Source organism: Centroberyx affinis, unplaced genomic scaffold (assembly GCF_046629955.1).
Source record: "Centroberyx affinis isolate AG114_WGS23_722 - 3 ecotype Tasmania unplaced genomic scaffold, CSIRO-AGI_Caff_v1 ptg007272l_1, whole genome shotgun sequence".
NCBI classification, from domain to species: Eukaryota; Metazoa; Chordata; class Actinopteri; order Beryciformes; family Berycidae; genus Centroberyx; species Centroberyx affinis.
Genome location: NW_027283675.1, coordinates 7,171 through 27,500, shown reverse-complemented (window position 1 = coordinate 27,500; position 20,330 = coordinate 7,171). Strand labels below are relative to the sequence as shown.

The 20,330-nt window shown below is 39.5% G+C and overlaps 1 protein-coding gene across 1 annotated transcript in view; it reads left to right on the top strand.

Moving 5' to 3' along the window:
• Positions 1 to 16,129, top strand: part of LOC139639428 (immunoglobulin superfamily member 21-like) — a gene marked incomplete at its 3' end in the record, with an annotated part of 16,580 nt that extends 451 nt beyond the window's left edge. The window contains exons 2-6 of the mRNA XM_071513519.1: positions 5,022 to 5,134; positions 7,422 to 7,543; positions 9,090 to 9,208; positions 11,328 to 11,443; positions 15,610 to 16,129. Coding sequence (XP_071369620.1) covers positions 5,022 to 5,134; positions 7,422 to 7,543; positions 9,090 to 9,208; positions 11,328 to 11,443; positions 15,610 to 16,129 — 990 coding nt within the window. The remainder of the gene's footprint in view (positions 1 to 5,021; positions 5,135 to 7,421; positions 7,544 to 9,089; positions 9,209 to 11,327; positions 11,444 to 15,609) is intronic.
• Positions 16,130 to 20,330: the final 4,201 nt, after the last annotated feature.

Here is a 20,330-nt window from a genome sequence, read left to right as displayed (position 1 = left end):
GCTACTATGACATCACTGGTTACAATATACATCCTCATGCATTTCTTTCATTTCTTTCATAAAGTTGTGGATGCTATCATGACATCACTGGTTACAATAGACATCCTGATGCATTTCTTTCATATGTTGTGGATGCTATTATGACATCACTGGTTACAATATACATCCTCATGCATTTCTTTCATAAGTTGTGGATGCTATCATGACATCACTGGTTACAATAGACATCCTGATGCATTTCTTTCATAAGTTGTGGATGCTATTATGACATCACTGGTTACAATATACATCCTCATGCATTTCTTTCATAAGTTGTGGATGCTATTATGACATCACTGGTTACAATAGACATCCTCATGCATTTCTTTCATATGTTATGGATGCTATTATGACATCACTGGTTACAATAGACATCCTGATGCATTTCTTTCATTTCTTTCATAAGTTGTGGATGCTATTATGACATCACTGGTTACAATATACATCCTCATGCATTTCTTTCATTTCTTTCATAAGTTGTGGATGCTATTATGACATCACTGTTACAATATACATCCTCATGCATTTCTTTCATTTCTTTCATAAGTTGTGGATGCTATCATGACATCACTGGTTACAATAGACATCCTGATGCATTTCTTTCATATGTTGTGGATGCTATTATGACATCACTGGTTACAATATACATCCTCATGCATTTCTTTCATAAGTTGTGGATGCTATTATGACATCACTGGTTACAATATACATCCTCATGCATTTCTTTCATAAGTTGTGGATGCTATCATGACATCACTGGTTACAATATACATCCTCATGCATTTCTTTCATAAGTTGTGGATGCTATTATGACATCACTGGTTACAATATACATCCTCATGCATTTCTTTCATAAGTTGTGGATGCTATCATGACATCACTGGTTACAATAGACATCCTGATGCATTTCTTTCATAAGTTGTGGATGCTATTATGACATCACTGGTTACAATATACATCCTGATGCATTTCTTTCATATGTTGTGGATGCTATTATGACATCACTGGTTACAATATACATCCTCATGCATTTCTTTCATAAGTTGTGGATGCTATTATGACATCACTGGTTACAATATACATCCTCATGCATTTCTTTCATTTCTTTCATAAGTTGTGGATGCTACTATGACATCACTGGTTACAATATACATCCTCATGCATTTCTATAATTTCTTTCATAAGTTGTGGATGCTATCATGACATCACTGGTTACAACAGACATCCTGATGCATTTCTTTCATTTCTTTCATAAGTTGCTGGATGCTGACGTCAAAACTTTCTATCATCTTTCGCTACCTTGGCATTAGTGGTTTGTGGCTGTTGGGAAATGCCCAAGCTGAAGTCAACAGTGCGATTAACGTAATCATGCTTGACTTGAGGGCGACTCATTACTCCCATTGATTTACCGCAAATTACTTGACGGGTTTTGATGGTTGCGTTTTAAATGAACCCACTGCACAGGCTTTTTCCCTATGGATAATCAGGCTCTTTTTTTTTTTTTTTCAAGATTTCACACAGAGAGAGTCACATCAACTGTTTTTGCAGCTTGGTGACGGCGGCTTAAAAGCTGCAAGAGATGTCATCTAGTAATAGTTACCCAACGCTGTTTTGAGATTGATTTCCCCCCCCCCCCGAGGGATAAAGCCCATTGTCTGACTCTGACCCGTATTGCTCAAGGTAATCTGTGCTCTAAAATGATTAAATGCTTGCTCGCTATTCAGACCACCAACAAAGTACATGGACTTTAACCCCCCCCCCCCCCGAAGCAAAATTCGCATATTTTTATTTCTATGATCTTGGGCACCTCAAGTCTAGATTTGGGATCATGAATGAATCCCTCCTACTGCTGGAAGCCAGAGCGCTAAGACACCCATGACTGACACAGTGAACACAGTGACCGTATCCAGGGGGATTTTATGGAGATAGAGTTTCTATTAAAACTATAATAAAAAAAAAACAGTGCATGTATATTCAAGGAAGGCAACCAGGCAACATCCCAAACCAAAGAGAATCTGCATTTTTGTGAGTATTCACTGGAGCTTTATTGATGTTTTATTGAAAAAAAAAAGAACTTGGATTTAAAACACTATGAATCCACAAAGTTGAGAGTGTCAGTTGTGCAGCTCCACATTCTGCCTCTTTATGGATTACAGAATAGAGTCAAAGTTTTCTTGTTCTCTAGCTTTGGGAAACAGTTGCTGATGTTAGAAAGATCAAAGGAATATCATATGCGAGTTCTCTTTTTTTAGGAGGAGGTTTTGGCCGGAAGTTTCACAGCTTGTTAGCCGGACGACAGATGTTTGTCATGGTAGTTGTTCTGAATATGGAACTGGGCTCTGTGATCAAAGAAGGGTATTAACATGAGGTGATCCTCTAGTTATTTCCCCCCGCAGAAAGCAGCTTTCATTTTGATGGACATCCATACACCATGAAGCAGGACCGGTTGAAATTTTTTTTTTTGTGCCCTTTCCACTTGCTGTTAATGTAGTGTGTCTGGTCTCTCTTATTTGAGGAGCAGCCAGCCCGCTCTGCCTTTCTCTCCGGGGAGGAATTCACCAAGAGAGGAGAAGCGTGGCTCAGATAAGCCAGTTTTATCTCTCGTGGGGAAGGGAACAGGAGAAATGGAATAAGAAACACTGTAGCCCCCTATGAGAACAGCTTGTATGTGTAATCTGACAACACAAGCTACTGAATTGCCCCTCTTCTTCTTCTTCTATGTTTTCAAGTAAGGCAAATGCAGCCATTCTCCGAGGCTACATCTCTGCTCTGCAGGGACAGTGGGATCAGTCCTGAATATCTCATTTAAGTAGCAGTAATCTAACTCCAATACATGGTTTCTGTTAGACTCAGTCCAGTGATTGCTTTCTGGTGTTTACAAACTACATTATGAATCAGTTATCTTGTCTGACCGCTTTTATTTTGTCATTTCGATGCTATTCAAATATGTGGTAATCTGTCCGCCGTATTGAGTGTGTGTGTGTGTAGACCAGACCAGAGCTTGGCAAATGGCTGACTCTTTGGATGAAAAGCTGGAAGGGGGATTAAGGGGGAAAACATGGGGAAAAAATAATCTGTAGGCTGCCTGACGTCATGGTGTGGAGGGTGGGGCTGTCCATTATGATACAGCAGATTACACTGCCTCCGGGCAAAGTGATGGGCTCAGCAGGCTCGCTTTCGGCCCCACTTTATCGCTCAGAGGGCAGCGGTTCAACTCAGGTGGCTAATCCCAAAACCCCAACACAAACATAAACACTAAGTCAGGCTCGCCGTTGCGTAATCTCGATAATTATTTCATGCATCGCAACTCAGCATGCATTTGTGCATTAACGTCACAGATTGCGCCACATAAGTCCAAACATATCTTTAATACCCCGGGCGGGGAAGATAGTGTTGGTCCTGTTCTCAAACGACTGTGCAGGGGATTAGTGCATCTGTGCTATATATGAGCTGTGTATGAGTTCAGTAGGCAGGCTAGCTTTTATTTCACACACGTCTGTTTTTTTTTTTTTTTTCAGAATTTTATTGGTTTTCAACAGAAACAAGAGAAATACATTCCGCCATCATAAAAATAAAAATAAAAATAAAATAGTGCCATCCATCCACCCTAAACAGAGAAATCTCCCAGCTGACCACCCCCCTCCCCCACCCCGGCACCACACACCACACGTCTGGTTTAATAGCAACAACTAATCTAATCTGCGATAATAAAAGAGTAAAATGTATCTTTTTCCTCCTATTACATTTACTACCACCGGCGAAGCATACAGGACCAAGAAATGGATCGACTGGCTGTACATTCCTGCTTAATTTAATCACACATTCTCCATGGCAGGTAGTCACAATCCCTTACAAAAAAAAACAACTTGCTTTTTTGTAAGGGATATGTAGGGGAAAAATAAGCTTCACCCTTGTGGGTCAAATTGGATGAGCAAAGGTTAAAGAGTCTTCCGTGGATTCTTTATTCAGACATGCATGGTTCAGTTCAGTGTTCCAGACAAGCAACAAAGAAGTGACAAAGAAAGGAGTGGAGATGGTCCACTTATATAGACCTGAGTAAACAACAATATAAATCTCGGCATAAAGCCAAACCCACAGTTCAGATTTCTTGACTCAAAGCCAAAAACCTCTCCTAATATGGGACACACGGAAACACACGTATGAATAGCATAAACTATTATTCACCTATAAGAACACTCAAAATCATTTCATAACCATATATAGCACACGTGCACGCATACATGCACTGATTACCTCACCGTGGTATGTAGAGAAAAAAAGACGCTCTACTCTGAGAACAAAGAACAAAAGAACAGAGTGTGTTATTCATATAAAAAGACACAGTATTCATTTTATTTCTTACAGATATTAAAGTGTCAATGAATAAAACGGCATTACTGAGAGTATTTCAAGGAAAAATCCACCCGTAAATGCTTTAACACTGATATTGGCAATGTACTTTGCATTTCTGGGCTACTAGCAACTCAAGGTAATGCCCATACAATGCAGCACAGTAATTTAAACTTTTTGGTTTGATTTTCTCACAGTATCAGTGTGCTGCTGCTATGAATACCAAGACAGCCCACTTGACTACAGCTTTTTAAGATCCCCTGACAAGCTGTTCAGCATGAGTGTATGCATAGATGTATGGATGTTATGACGTATTGATGTGATTTGTATGTTTTTGTGGAGTTTTTCTGAAAGGGTTCAAATTTGAAGTACAAATCCACCTTGACTTTGCTCTCATCTCCATAAAAGAGTAGGAATAAAGTTAAAAGACCATACAACTGATAAGTGGGAGTAAGTGTGATTAAGTGTCAGTTGCTGAATGCATATATCAAGTCCAGTAATGCTTTCCTGTGAGTTGGTTAAAAATTCAGAAAAAAAAAATACTCAAGTCTCAAATCGCATTTCCACACTGCTGTGTTAAAGTCATATAGAATGTAATAAGTCGTGTAAGCAAATTCTTTTCTCTCCAACAGGTTATTTAACTGTCGTCATTGAGCCCCTCCCTCCTGTTGTCATTGGAGACACAGTGACGCTCAAGTGCAATTTCCGAACAGATGGCAACCTCCGAGAGATTGTGTGGTTTCGGGTGAGCGCACAGGTGAACCTAATGCAATAACAGTTACTTGCCGAATTCCCTCGTTCTATGGTTGAAACGGTGATGAAATTCCCTCCTCCTTTAGCCTTAAATGGATGTTTGTAGTTTGTTAATGTTAAGTCTACTGTTATGTAGTACATCTTGTCTTGTAGTGTGTTGATGTTTAGTCGGTAACACTTTACAATAAGGGTCACTAAGTTAAGGGTTAGTTAATGCTTAATAATTAAGCTTAATAATTAAGCATTAACTAACCCTTAACTTAGTGACCCTTATTGTAAAGTGTTACCGTTTACTCTACTGTCATACAGTACGTTTTGTCTTCTAGTGTGTCTACACTGGAAGTGAAAACCTGTATGGTTTTGTAATGCGTCTCATAACCTACTCATGTTAGATTCGCGATGCATTACAGAGTATTATGACATTTTTTGATGCAGTTATTATGTAACTATAGTATGCTTCAGATGTGTATAATGACTTATAGTGTGTTCTAATCAACAATTTAAGTAAAATGTTACTGTTATTGGTAACACTTTACAATAAGGGCACATTAAGTAACAGTTAACTAATGTGTCTGGTAATCATTTACTAATGGTGTTCATGTTAACTAAGGTATTAATTTATACATTATTCATAAGTCATCTTTATAAACTATTAAATAATGTATAAATTAATACCTTAGTTAACATGAACACCATTAGTAAATGACACATTATTTAACTGTTAATTAAGGGTTAGTTAATGCTTATTAAACATTAACTAACCCTTATTAAGCATTAACTAACCCTTAACTTATTGACCCTTATTGTAAAGTGTTACTGTGTGTTCTAATCAACAATATAAGTAAAATGTTACTGTTATTGTTGAATGGTACCACCACCAATTTCAAATGGCCATAAAACATACTTTCTAATCAGAAATCAAAATTTAAGCAATATAACTCCATATGAGATAGTCACCACAGGCAAGTTTAGCTGCCTGCTTAATGAAAAGACCATTTATACTATACAATAGGGATTAATATTTTTCCAGAAAATGCAACATTTTCCATCTTGGATTTAGAAGTTGTCCCAGGAATCCTGGACTTGACATAAGCTACCAGTCAAGATGCATTGGTCATGTTCAATAGGCAGGATTAAATACAACAAAGAGAAATATGCATTAAACCTATTGGTTCCCATCCATACCCTTACACCTTTAGTGTATTTGGTGTTATTATTAAGACAAAAGTATGTCAATTATGTTGACTTCAAAGTCTCAAAATGTCAAAACAAACTGGTTACTCACCAAAATTTCACAGCAGGGAATCACTTGTCTTCATCTTCTTTGGTGACACATAGTTTATATGTACTGAAAATGTCTGGAATTTTCAGAATGAACGATAGAAAGTCAGATCTTGAATTTGGTCAACAACTGCACATGCACTTAACCCTCTTCTTCGGCTGTTGACCAACTGCACATGCACATGTTTTTGACCAAATTTCGAGTTATGAGACTTTGAAAAGTTGATCAGTGGGAAAATTAATAGACTAGCCAAGAAAGACTAGACTGCGTTAGACTGAACTTGGAGATGAGTAGAGTGGGTGTGGGAGGGCGAGGCCTCCAAGCAAGTGGTGAATCAAAACAATTGTGTTGTTGTAATTCCTTGTTCAGCCACAGGAGACCGGCTCTTGACAGAGAATGTGGATTGAGGATTTAAGCCTGAATGTGGAGTAACGTGTCCTCCTGAGCATCATTAATTGAAACCAAGTGTTTATTTGCTGGAGCTTGCGATTTTGAGAAGCTCATGACATGTAGTTGTGTTTCATCAACACTTTAATTAAAATCTGTCACTCAAATCAAAGTGCACATTTCTTGGAGGAGGAAAAAAAAGTACTCCTTTTCCAACCCAGTGCACAGACAGCAAGGTTGTTTACTGTTGAGATACTACAGGTTTAATGAATCGCTCACATCAAAATTAGATTAAATTGAAGAGCTGTCTGTGAGTGAGAATCTTCACTTTCAAACTTCTAAATGGGACAATACAAACCCAGCCTTCCTTATAAAAGTGTACAAACTAAAGCAAGTGCACTGGTTGTTGAGGACAAACTATTTCAGCCACACTGGGGCTTTAGAACATGGATGGAGGTCCATTTCTATTCAAATCAGCTCAAATGAATTCCATAGATAACAATAGATGTGGGAAGGATTGTAGTTTGCAATGACTCATAACTTTATTTCACCCTGGTTATGGGTGGTATATTTCATCTATCAATGACATTTATCTGCACTCCCCTCACAGGTGGTAGAAGGAGGCAGTGCCAAGCAGAAAATCTTTACCTATGATGCCATGTACAACACCAATTACTCCCACATGGAGGATAATCGCAGGCGAGAGGACCTGGTGTACCAGTCAACTGTCCGGTGAGATATTGTGGTGTACTGTTGCAAACGTTTTTTTTTTGTTTTTGATTATTTTTTTTGGGCATTTTCACCTTTATTGGACAGTTCAAAGTAGTGCTGGGCCAAAAAGAACGAACGAATCATTTTGAACAAATCACTCATGGTACGTACTGGTTTGAGTTTTCATCAAAGCTCATTAAACGATTGAATGATCGCCATGTACCTTAACAAACAAAGACATCACACTTTCAAACCTGCTCTTTGAGGAAGTAGCCGTTGAGCGAGCTGTTCATATGAGTTTTCGAGTTTCACTTTCAAATCACTATCTGCAAGCCGTCCGAGACGAGTAGCATCTCGAGCGTTCGATAGGCTTACTACTTCCATGTTGAGTCGAGTTTGAGTACCCAGGATATGGGTTAAGTACGTATTGAAACTCGAGAACCTGAATGAACGGCTCGCTCAACAATGAGGAAGTAGTACATTGTTATCTGTATTTTAGTGAAGGTTCCTCTTGTACAAGAGAAGTTACTCTCAGTGGGGTAAAGATATTGCTCTTGATTGAATCGATAACAACTCTATCACAGCATTTGCTATGTTGAAAGTCCACACTTGGTGGTCAGACCAACTGCTGCACAAAAAGTAAATGGTTATTAAGTCAACTTCCAGCAGCTTCCAAAATATAGGGGAGACCGGGGATGGTTGTAACATTTTTGACATTTCTGTCTGCATCTTGGAGCTCTTTTAAGCCAGTGCGTTCCAAATGTGATACAAACTAGTTACATGTGTCTGCTATTAAATGGTGTAGCTGTTATCTCTGTAACACAGAGTCTCAAACACAAGGAGTGAAATGTTACATTTCACCCCATAGTCCGGGTTAGTTGTAGCATAGCCTGGGGTGAAATGTAACATTGTGAAATAAGGATTACGACAAAAACTTAAGATATTGAAAGCTTTTTATTCAACACTTAAATTACTTTTTAACATAATTGGTGTGTGTGTGCGAGCCAAGTATGTTAGTTACTGTCAGTCATAGTAGTGCCAGACATTTGAACATAATAATAAAATTGAACAAAATGTGCAAATGTGCACCAACTTCAACAACTGAATATTAGTGTGTGTGTGTGTGTGTGTGTGTGTCTGTGTTTGTCTGCTTGTGTGTTTGTGCTTGTTTGTCTTGCACTCTTGTAGTCATGAACTAGCTTACCTTACAGCTAACAGCTAAAACAACTTCCATGAAAGATATCTACATAGACACATAATTAACGTGATTTAAGTTTGATGAATTCAACCATAAAGCAGGCAATGCTATCACAAAAATAAATGAAGTAAAAAAAAATTACTTTCTTACCTCAAAATTAGTTTTTTCCTTATAAACTTGGCTGTGTCTGCCACAGGGTGCTACTTCCTCACATGAGGAATAAGGACTAAACTGAGCATGTGTAGAGTAAATCAGGTGATTCGTAACTTGTTCCTGATTGGAGAAATCGAAAGTGTTACAACCATCCCGGGTCTCACCTACAGTACAAGTAAAAATCCCCTATAATCTTTGTTACCATATACTGAACAGGCTTCCTGAAGTCCAGATGGAGGATGACGGCCTGTACGAGTGCCATGTAGGGATCTACGACAGAGCCTCCAGAGACAAGGTGGTTCTAGCGTCTGGCAGCATCATCCTCACTGTCATAGGTAGGCAAGGAGAGGGATGTTCACACTACTGCACACAACTTTACTTTATATTAGGGATGCACCGATCAATGCACCACCAATCATAATCAGCCGATAATGTAGGTCATTGGTGATTGGCCGATCATTGTTTCAGTTGCCTGGTCACTCCACTCTCCTACACATCGGGTCGGACGTTGCACGTAAACGCCTCATGCTGCATTCCATTGTACTCGGAACTCAGAGAAAAACGACTTCTGACAAGGAAAAGTGCAACAGAAGTCGGGAGTTCCCGGTCGGAAATTCGGGCAAGATCCATTCCGCCCGAGTTCTCCGACATAAACAGCTGACGTCACAGCAGTAAGTAAACCAATCTCGGAACCCACCGTCTATCGGTCTGACGAGGATTAGACTCTGGGGGCGACGGCCAATATTTCGGGGTTTCCGGTGTAGCCAGCGGACATCCGGGCCAAGACTTCCTCTTCCGTGCACCGGTCATTGTTTACAGTCCGATTAGCAACTTGAGACACGAGAATGGAGTTGGACTTGAGAGAGTCGAACGTTTCTCCACACAATACACAAACATTGATACTTTTTGTAGGTGTTTTAGGTCCAGACGACATTTCGGCTAATCTCTATAAACAGATATCTGCATATGAGACGTTGTCGGTGTCAGACCGATAGACGATGGGTTCCGAGATTGTAAGTAAACCGAATTCCCTTTGCATCAATTTGTACTTAATAAAACTTGATTTTACTTGATATGTCATTTATGAAAACGGTTATGAAAACGTGTTACTAATTCAACTGACTTGTGCTTCGTTACTAAATAGAAGTCTTTACTAGTATGAACTAGCCTACTAATGTTGCTAGAGCGTCGTCAGATAGCTAACGTTAACGTTAGTGGGCAAAGGGTGTTTTCCCCAGCAGACGCACTGGAACGTATTTAGATCGGAAGTCGGTAACACAGACTCGGAAATATTGACTCCAACTTCCAATGGAATGCAGCATCAGCCCCAACAGGAAGTGAGGACGTCATATCAGCCAGCGCTACGTGCTACTTTGTGGATGTAAACAAAACAACGTGAACACTGAAGATGGAGGGAAACAATAATTTGAAGCAGGACCTACAGTTCGTACTCACAAAATACTACCTCAGATTGACATTATATCGTTTGTTCTCAGCTCATTTTGTTTGCCTGACATTTTCAATTAATAACCTCAATCTTGTCATTTTTTCCCCTACCAAACTGAAGAAATAATCTCCTACTATCCCTTTCATCCCTTTTACGTCCTACCTGGGAAATATGCACTTGAGTTGATGCAGCTAAATCATTTCACTTCTATTAACTTCACTGGCATATTTTTAAAGCTTAATTTTAGCTTAAGTTTAATGTATTGGACAGAAGGCAGAGCATATGCTACCACAAGGACCTTTTTTCATGCGCTTCCTGTGGCATCAAGCATGTGACAACTATGTTTTGATAAAACCACTATGATTTATTTACACATGGATTGGCCAGCAATGTCACACAACCATACGAACAATCTGTTAAACACAGTGCAATATTGAAATTTTACATGATGTTTGTATAAAGTTTGGGTAAAATGCATTATTTCACGATTTTATCCTCTAAATGTTATTTTGGAAGCATTGATAGTTCATGACTTAGTAGTAACAGTAACAGTATAATACATATATACATATACAAGCATATTCCATAATGGGTTTTACTTTCATACAAGTACTTAGTTTGTCCATGAGGGTCTCAACTATTTCAAATGGTTGACACAAAATTCTTGAACACATTTTACGTCACAAGTGTCCTGCATACACCTTACATCACTAAAAAAGTAAACTTTCCAGGAATTTCAGAGAAAAAAAAGGGAAAAATTTAGATAGAGCACACTGACTATAATAGTATCATTGCAGGAGTTGCCTGAAATCGGCCTTGATTTATTAGCTCTCTGTTTATTAAGCACTGTATTCAGCAGTGTACCAAAGCCAGTTAATTCATTAAAAAAGTCATCTATGGTTTGAGGTCAAACAACGATTAAAAGGCCTGAAAGGTCAGTGCCATTATAGTGTTTTTTTGCATGTGTTGGTTTTGTTTGTGTTAAGTTAACTTACTTTTCTCTGCAGTACCTCCAAAGTCTATCTCAGTGGTTGCGGCGGACAGCCCAGCTCCGTTCAGCCGCTATGAGGCCCAGAACTTCACTCTGGTTTGCATTGTTACAGGAGGAAAGCCAGCTCCGATGGTGAGATGGAGCCTGTTTACCTTTAATCTCTCTTGACAGATTCAGTCTCCATTAAAATAAACTCTCTGTCGCTGCTATGTGCTTTTGGTTGCTTAGGAGGATGAGAAAGCCTCCGTCGAAATTGCTTCACGGAAAAAAACTCAAATTGCTTTGATAAATCCTGATTGAGTCTGGGAGGTGCCTTCCTACCTTCATTGAAAATATGAAATTGGAAGCACCACTGGAGGACTTCAACATCAGAGTGATCAAAGAAAGAAATGTCACAGCTTGAAAATCCTGCAGGAGCTTAAAAGTTTGAACTAAAATAGCTGTTCACAACAGAGAGCAAGCCTTGGCCTGTAGCCCCCATAACCTCTTGGAAAATGTATTGGAAAATTAATATCTAGGGGATTAGAGGACAGTTGCATAAGTGATACAATAAAAGTCCAAAGAAAAAAAGTCAATTCCCGCACACACTTATCACCTCTGCATTGATTTATTAAAAAGAGTCGACGTTTCAGTCACAAGGACCTTTCTCAAGACATATCAATCATAAAGTGACATAGTGCTTAAATACAGCCTATGATTGCATAATAATCCACAGCTGTGTTTGAGCTGTGTCCATGATCCCATACTCATTCAAGATTCCCTCAACTACAATATCTGCAATCGTACACATTTAAAATCCTTTTGATATTACTAACAAGCAAAACATTTTTTTCAGGTGAGTGCTATATATATAAGACATAGCCCAAGTCTACAGTATACAAATGCCCCATGGGGTCCTATAACTTCAAATTCATCCATGTACAAATATGCAAAATATAAATATACCAAAACACATTTTCGGGAGGACATGCCCACCCAAGAAAAGGGAAACAGAAAAATAAAAACACCAAAACAAAACAGCAAAAGGCAAAAGAAGTCCATCTCTATGCAAAATTGTTTATACCATGGTAGAAAAAACTTTTTATATATAAAACACGCAGGTCAATTATAAAAAATCAAGACAAACAAGAGGAGCGATCTGTGCCCTTTTTTCCTTTTTCTGTGTTATCTACTGAACAATAAATTGGACTACCAGTTTAACAGCACTCTGTGTGACCGGTGTAATCTCTGCCTTGCGTTTGATTGTTGTGGTAGTGGTGGATAATGATGATGGTCTTTCACTGGTCACACAACAATTTATTCTAAGCAATTATTCTATCCAGTTATAAGGTGCCCAGCTGCACAACCTCCAGCTCCTCTTCCCAGGGAAGATCAGCTGCTCACTAGCTTAATTATTTGTTTATTTGTTTGTTTATTATTTACTATTAGGATCCCCATTAGCTGTTCATGATGCCACAGCTACTCTCCCTGGGGTTCACTAGGGTATAGTAGCATGATGTACAGTGTCAAAACTGGATGTCAAAAATATAAAAATAAAAAGAAGACAAATAAAAGAAAACATCGTTCAGTTCTATGGTGCCCAAGTACACAACTTCCAGCTCCAACTGACAGTTAGATGGGGATGGGGTTGGGGTAGGGGGTTGGGTGCATTAGCATAGCAATGTAATGTCAATGTACAAAGTATATTTTTACACAAAATATAGTTTTACAATATAGTTTTACAATTTTACAAATTTTTACCAAGGTTTTACCATACTGGTCAGATGATGTAATATATACATTAACAAGTATGACTTTGGCAAAACAAGTAGCCTAATAATAATATATGACATGACATGACATGACATGACATGACATGACATGACAGAACATGACATGACATGACATGACATGACATGACAGAACAGAACATCAATCGATGTGAAGAAGCTAATGTTTATTCCACTATTTAGCTATCTAACTTGGGATGCAGCAAAGTAACATCTAAATCTACTTACTGAAAAAACTGGAGAGATTAACCCTCAAAGTATCCATTAGTACAATTTACTGCAGAGTAAGACATAATTTCTCTTCAAAACCTCTCTTATGAATGATGTAATGTAACTTGTCACATGCACTGAATTAAAGAAACAAGCACAGATCCTGTACAGGCCCACAGCGCGTTCAGTTCAAATCACTTCAATTCAAATCAGTCCAATTCAATTCAATTCAATTCAATTCAATTCAATTCCTACCGTTACAGTTACCTACAATTAAAGTTTGTAGGGCAGCATATGTGTTATCAAGTTACTGTTTACAAATACGTTACTAACACATGCAAGTTTGGACCAAATTGTAGAATTTTATTTTTTTTAATTGTAGAACATTCATTTTCACACCGGGAGGCTCTGTGGGATTGAGTGGAATGCTACTGGTCTACTGTTCTGTGCATCGCCAAATGACAGCATGACGTGATACACATCAGGCACATTAGAGATCAATTTAGATACATTTCTATAAATTGACCAACTTTTTATTTTTTGGGCCACAAATGAGCCTATGTATGGGGAACACTGCATCTCTTGTGTGTCCTCCTCCATGAGTCCCAATACCGCTTACTAGCAGCAGGTTTTTTGTGAGCATATTGCTTGACATACTTTATGCACAGTGAAGCTGTGGTGAGCTGTGTTTCTCCTATATACTGTATATATTGTATTGTGAGGGGCCGCCATGGTAAAATCATGACCTGCCATGCAAAAAAGCAGGAAAGAGGGACTATATAAACTGTGCACCAAGGCATGCATGTGGGAAGTTGTAGTTTTTTGTCTTCAGGTAATAATACTACAAATTAATATTTTATGTAATTGTATCGAAGTGAATATTATTTATCTGTTTACATTTGAAAATCACACATTTACTTTTTCTGCTTCTATGCATAGAACCCCCCATACGGTTAATAGTAGAGGAACTAAGACCCCTAAAAGTTGAAATACCCCTACCCGAGGTAGAACAAAGCACAACCTTTTTTTTCAGAATTTTAATATGTCTAGTTTTTTAAATGGATGGTTGTATAAAGATATTTTACTGCAAAATTAGTTTATTTGGTTGATGTTTGGATCCTCCCCAAAACCGAAAATAGTGAAAATTTAGGCTTCTCCAAAAGGGACAGCATCTGCCTTATCAGATCTATCTCTGGAAATAATGATCAGAATGTCAACAAATTTGGACTGGATATTCACAGACAGTTATTGCATACAATAAAGCAAAGATTTAATCAATACCTTTGTCCATCTTTGAAATGTATACACTTAAACACACATGAATTATAGGCGGAAATTGAATAGGAAATTAAAAATCCAAAAGGTATGTATATGTCTGTCATTATTAAAGTAAGGAGACCAATCACCAAAGAATTTCATTTATATGTACCAAAGACTGTTATCTTATCATAAAAGTAGGTTATTTGACTATTCACTTCACCCTCTGATGTCACCAGCCCCTAACAGGTAACTAGTGCAGCCAGCACTTCAAACAGACAAATACAATGGGGCCCTATTGGTGTAAATGTGTGGAGAGAAGGACACAAACCATAGATTAAAGCCAAAAAACTATCTACATTTAATGCAAACAAGTTCAATAGACATTTCTTTATCATTTTAAATACACTCTTTCTATATATTTTAATGTTGTTTTTTTTAAATAACACTGACAATATACTGTATGATGTTAATATGAGCCAACAGGCTGCATGACACAATATTTTCCAAATGATGTAACTGAAAAATTTGACTGAATGAATTGGAAAAATCAAACATGAATCATAAATTGGATCCTAAATGAATAATCAATTATATACAGTATAGAAATACACTGGGGTCCTCCATATTATATATAGCCTAATGTTGTTTTTCCATTCAAATCAATGATATAAAGACGACATTTAGCCTACTATTTATCATTCCTACTTTTAATATTTACCTAGTTTCTCCATAGGATACATTAAATAAAGTGATATTCTTCATACTATCCTAAGTAGGATGCAATTAACATAAAGGTTACAATTTCTATTCTTGGGGAATGTGCACACACAGGGTTTTAGTTTTAGCTGGTGTCGGTAAAATATTTTTATATAACCATCCATTTAAAAAACTAGACATATTAAAGTTATGAAAAAACATGGTTGTGCTTTGTTCTACCTTGGGTAGGGGTATCTCAAAAACAAAAGCCTTTTTTGGAGATTTGTTCCTCTACTATAAGATCAGTGTGATCTTTTGAAATACTGCCAAGATTTTTGCTGAACTCTCTTTGTACCCCATCAGGTGTACTTCAAGCGTGATGGGGAGCTTATTGAAGTGGTGCCCTCTGCTCAGTTGTCCTCCTCAATGGGAGACCTAAGCAAGGTCCTGGGCCTAAGAAAGAGCCGGGGCAGGGGTCAAGCTGGGCTCTGGAGCTCCAAGCCGCTCAAGAGTCGAGACCTGGATGACACCAAGCTCCAGAGGTCCCTGTCTCTGCTGGAGCAGGAAGGAAAGCCAGCTCAGCTGGGCCAGGACGGCCCCGGGGTGGAGCAGGAGGGAGAGCTAGAGTCGGAGCCAGACCCCGTCCCGACCACCGAGGTGATCCCCGAGACCGTGGTGAGCCGGGAGTTTCCCCGCTGGGTCCAGAGCACCGACCCGCTCTATTACTTTCAGCATCGTCAGCAGGTGGCCAGTGATGGCACCATGGAGGTGAGAGCTATGCTGACCTGGAGTCTCAACCCCCAGCTGGACAATGAGGCTCTGTTCAGCTGTGAGGTCAAGCACCCGGCCCTGTCCATGCCCATGCAGGCTGAGGTCACACTTGGTGAGTGGAGCCACATCACACACAGGCTATGTTCACATGTACAGAGAATTCCGGTTCCTTAGGGCGTTTTCACACCTATAGTTCGTTTGCTCTGGTCCAAATCAGTTGATAAGTTTGTAAACTTGGAGCGTTTTCCCCTTGGTTCGGTTTCTTTTCACACAGAGAAAAATCCAAGCGAACCAAAATGCATCACTACAAACCACGTGAGAACGTTCATTCCGTTTATTGGTCAGATGTGTCTGGGGCGGGACAAGAAAGTAAATACAGGAAGAAGGTCCTGTGTTCTGGACTAGTGCACATTGCTATGCAACATGGAGCAACGGCAGAGTTGGCATTTGCTCATAACTGTTGTAATTATGTTGGCAATATACCAGGCAAACCTGTACCAGCAGAATGTCGAATGCACTTCGAGGCAACGTCTTGAAAATGCTATACTGACTATACCTGCTATACCTGCTATACCTGGCTACAGGAGCCGTTTAGCTCAAACTTGCGGAGTAAATTGAGTACACCTGGTAGTTGGGTCGGATCGAGGTCGGATCACGTTCCCACCACAAACAAACCACTCCAGAGTTCGTTTGGACCGGACCGGACCAAGACCACCTCCTCTAAAGGGTCTCGGTGCGGTTGTTTTGGTCTGCACCCGAGTGCGATTACTGTGTTCACACTTGCTCAAACGAATTGCACCAAGGGGGAAAACGAACCAGAGTCCGATTTAATCAGACTAAAGTGCAGGTGTGAAAACGCCCTTAGATAACCTGGTTTTGGGTTGATGCATGTAAACATCATAACTGGGTTGGATTAACCAGGTTAACCTCATTCTCTGAGGTTTACTCTCACATTAAACTAGTTACTGTGGCATGGAAACATCTTAATGCTTTCACCTTTGATTTTCACTGTCTGACAAACTCACACTTTATGGATACATTTTGATGTCAACAAAAACATGCAAGCAATGACCTACTTACTATTACTATTGGGATCCTCAGTTGTTTCCGCTGCATTAGAAGTAAGCTGCTATGGTTCAGTCAAAGAGGAGGATTCTGTTAACTGGTTTATTCATGACAACAGGAAGACTCAATGGCAGGGTATCAAAGGCCCATGTAAACTGATTAAGCCCAATACGAGCTGAACCAGAGTATGGACAATAGCCAGGTTACCCTGGCATGCCACTGAAACACTGAGCAAGATTGAAAAATATGGAACCTCCTCACCCCATTTATCTTTTTTTCCAACTATCAAACAAACTACGGAGCAGAGATAGCCTTGACATATTTTTTTGAATATTTATATGAAATTACCTTGCTCCTGCAACAGAGCTTCAAGTTGGATTGTATAACTTCACAATTCTTTTTTTACACTATTTATTATTATTTTTCCAATTGAACTATTGGCAAATTAGGCAAATTAGCAGGGATAATAGGCTGTTAAAAGAGATAATCTGTGAGATTCTTGTTTTTCTTTATTTGGTGATGAGCAGTCATTGCTTTGGTGTTTTATAGTCAGTGTCGGCACTGGCCCAACATGGTATTAAAGACATTCAATGCTATTAAACTGCAGCGAAACCTACCAGTCCAAAAGAAAAAGAACCATCTCCACTCCACTCCTCCTCATCCCTTCTTATTTCTGAGTGCTTTTCATCTTTGCAGGGCAACACCAATGTTCACTCTAGTTTTGGCTCGGAGATGGTCACTTTCTTTGTTGGCACGCTTGCCTTCCTCTGAGTGATTAATCTGTTTCTTTTTCCTTGTACCACTCTTTTCTTCGTTTGTTCAGCCATGCTGGCTGTTGCTGCTCATGCTAATTACTTCTTTTATTTAATGGTCCCATATGGTGTAAAATAGGATTTCCCTTGCCTCTTGGATTATAAAGGAGTTGGATGTGCTATCTAAACATCATGAAAGTATCAAAACACACGGTAGCCAACTAAATCCACACAATCCATATTAGAAAAGGTTCGCTCATCATTTTTGTACCTGTAGCTGCCGGGCTGTGGTGTTCCACATTTCACTCTTGAAACGGTTACCCAATCAGAACAAAGAGGTCGTTAATATTAATGAGTCTTCAAGGCACAGCAACAAAAACAGCCCGTGTTTGGCAAGGCACAGAGAGATGCTGGAAAATGAACGTGTAAAAATAGATTGAGTGTTTTTGATACATAACACCACACACAGCTGTGAATGGACCTCAAGACATAAAATGGGCATCTACTATTGATGAAGTAACCCTACAGCTCATAGCCAATCAAATTTATTATGCACTGCTCGCACATACAATGTAGAAAATAGCACTGTAACGTTAACTGTAAGTTATGTTAACTGTAAGTTATGTTAACTGCCATGTTTTTTCAAGTTTTGTCAATGAAGTCATATGCTGGGCGTGATCAAAGTGAGGTCAAAGTCATCAGCAGATATACGAAGGGGCAAACCAATCCATTATTGGAACAATCAAACGACATGGAGGCACTGGAGAGCTCATTTCCGGTTTAGACATAGGCTAACCGCCCTGCCAATTTTTCCAAAACTTGGTCCAGTGGTAGAAGGGCAGCCCTAATGGCCACTGAACGGATCTAGTGCAAACTAGACGTTTGCTAGATTAGCTGGGTTTGTCTTCAGCCTGGTGGCTAAGCTACCTACTACTACTCTTCTCCCGTGTGTAGCATTAGAGTGGCAGCTACTTTGATACATGGACTTATCGATGATGCCCGAGCCAGAATGGAGAGAGATATCCTGCTCCCCGGCTTTTCGAAAGGAAGCATTTGCCAACCATCAACCTCCCTGCAAAGACTGTCGGGTGCTAGCCCACTCCCGCAATGTGTGTGTTATTGACCGCCCGCTCCCGCCCGCAGCAAGGTTAAAACCGCCCTCTCCTGCGAGATCTGCGTCGGGTCCCACGGGTCCCAATGCAGTCCTCTAGTCCCACCTGTCGGAAATAACGTAGCGAAATTACGTTCTAGTGACAACTGACAACTGAGAAATTTGTCCAAATGTCAGACTTGCCTTGCTTTGCTTTGGTATTGTAATGACTTGCTTTGATTTTCTTTTCATCTGCATTTGTTGACTCCGTCTACATCCTTCTGGTTAAATCCCGGGACCCGCAGTTTATTTTTTGACCACATGCTCTCGCCCGCAGCAACGTTAAAACCGCCCGCTCCCGCGAGATTCCCAATGCAGGGCTCTAGTTCAAACGACACAAGGAAACAACAAACTGAAGTACTAAAAAAGGACTTCAGGCAGCTCCTAACTGCTCTGCTGTCTACTGGGTCCAATCCCCACCTTTGGTCTTGGCTATGGCAGCTTTTCAAGTCTTTTTTCCCTCCAGAACTGGCTTAAGACAGAGTGCAAAACCCTTGGTCTGTATTTCATCGACAACTTTGATCTGTTTTGGAACCGCAGTGACTTTTACAAGAAGGATGCACTTCATCCCAACCGCACTGGTGCCCGCATGCTCTCTGCTAACATGGATTTTGCCATCATTGAACACTGAGATAGTCCGCGCCCTGTAGCTCCGAACTTCCATACTACAGTCTAAGTCGGCTAGTTACTGTAACAATCCTAACATATACAGTATGTCTCTCCCAACTGTATTAATAACTTAAGATGGTTATGGTCACACCAAACTGTCACAAACCACTCAAGGGACCAGGACTGCTAATCCCAGTCAGGATTAGTAACAGGCTCAGAGGGAAGTTAGTTACATCTGTCAACCGTCACTGTGCTCATCTAAAAAATCTTGTCCATATTAAGCCCACTGTGTCCAGTTCTGTCAGCAATCCCTCTATATGCAACTTTTATTTTGTGTGCATTTTTATTTTTTCCTTGCTATTTGGAACTAGTAGCACCTGATAACTATGGAAACTAAGCAACATCTTTGAAAGTAGTTTGTGAAAAAAATGATGTCCTCATATGAGGACAATGGGTTTACGTTGCAGCATTAAATGTAACTATCTTCTATTGGATAGCACAAGAAAGTCACCAATATGCATCAAATTCCTTATTTCAATGTAATAACCTTGCAGTACAAAAACATAAACAACAAATAAAAACAATGTAGACTAATTTTATTGCATGCAAAACTACTGTTCTATCTATATTTACAAACAAAACACTTGCAAAGTGTTACTTTTGGCCCATTTCAGCCCAGTTCCCCCTGACCTCTCCCTACTCTCTGGATGAATTTCATGGGAATGTAGTCCCACTGT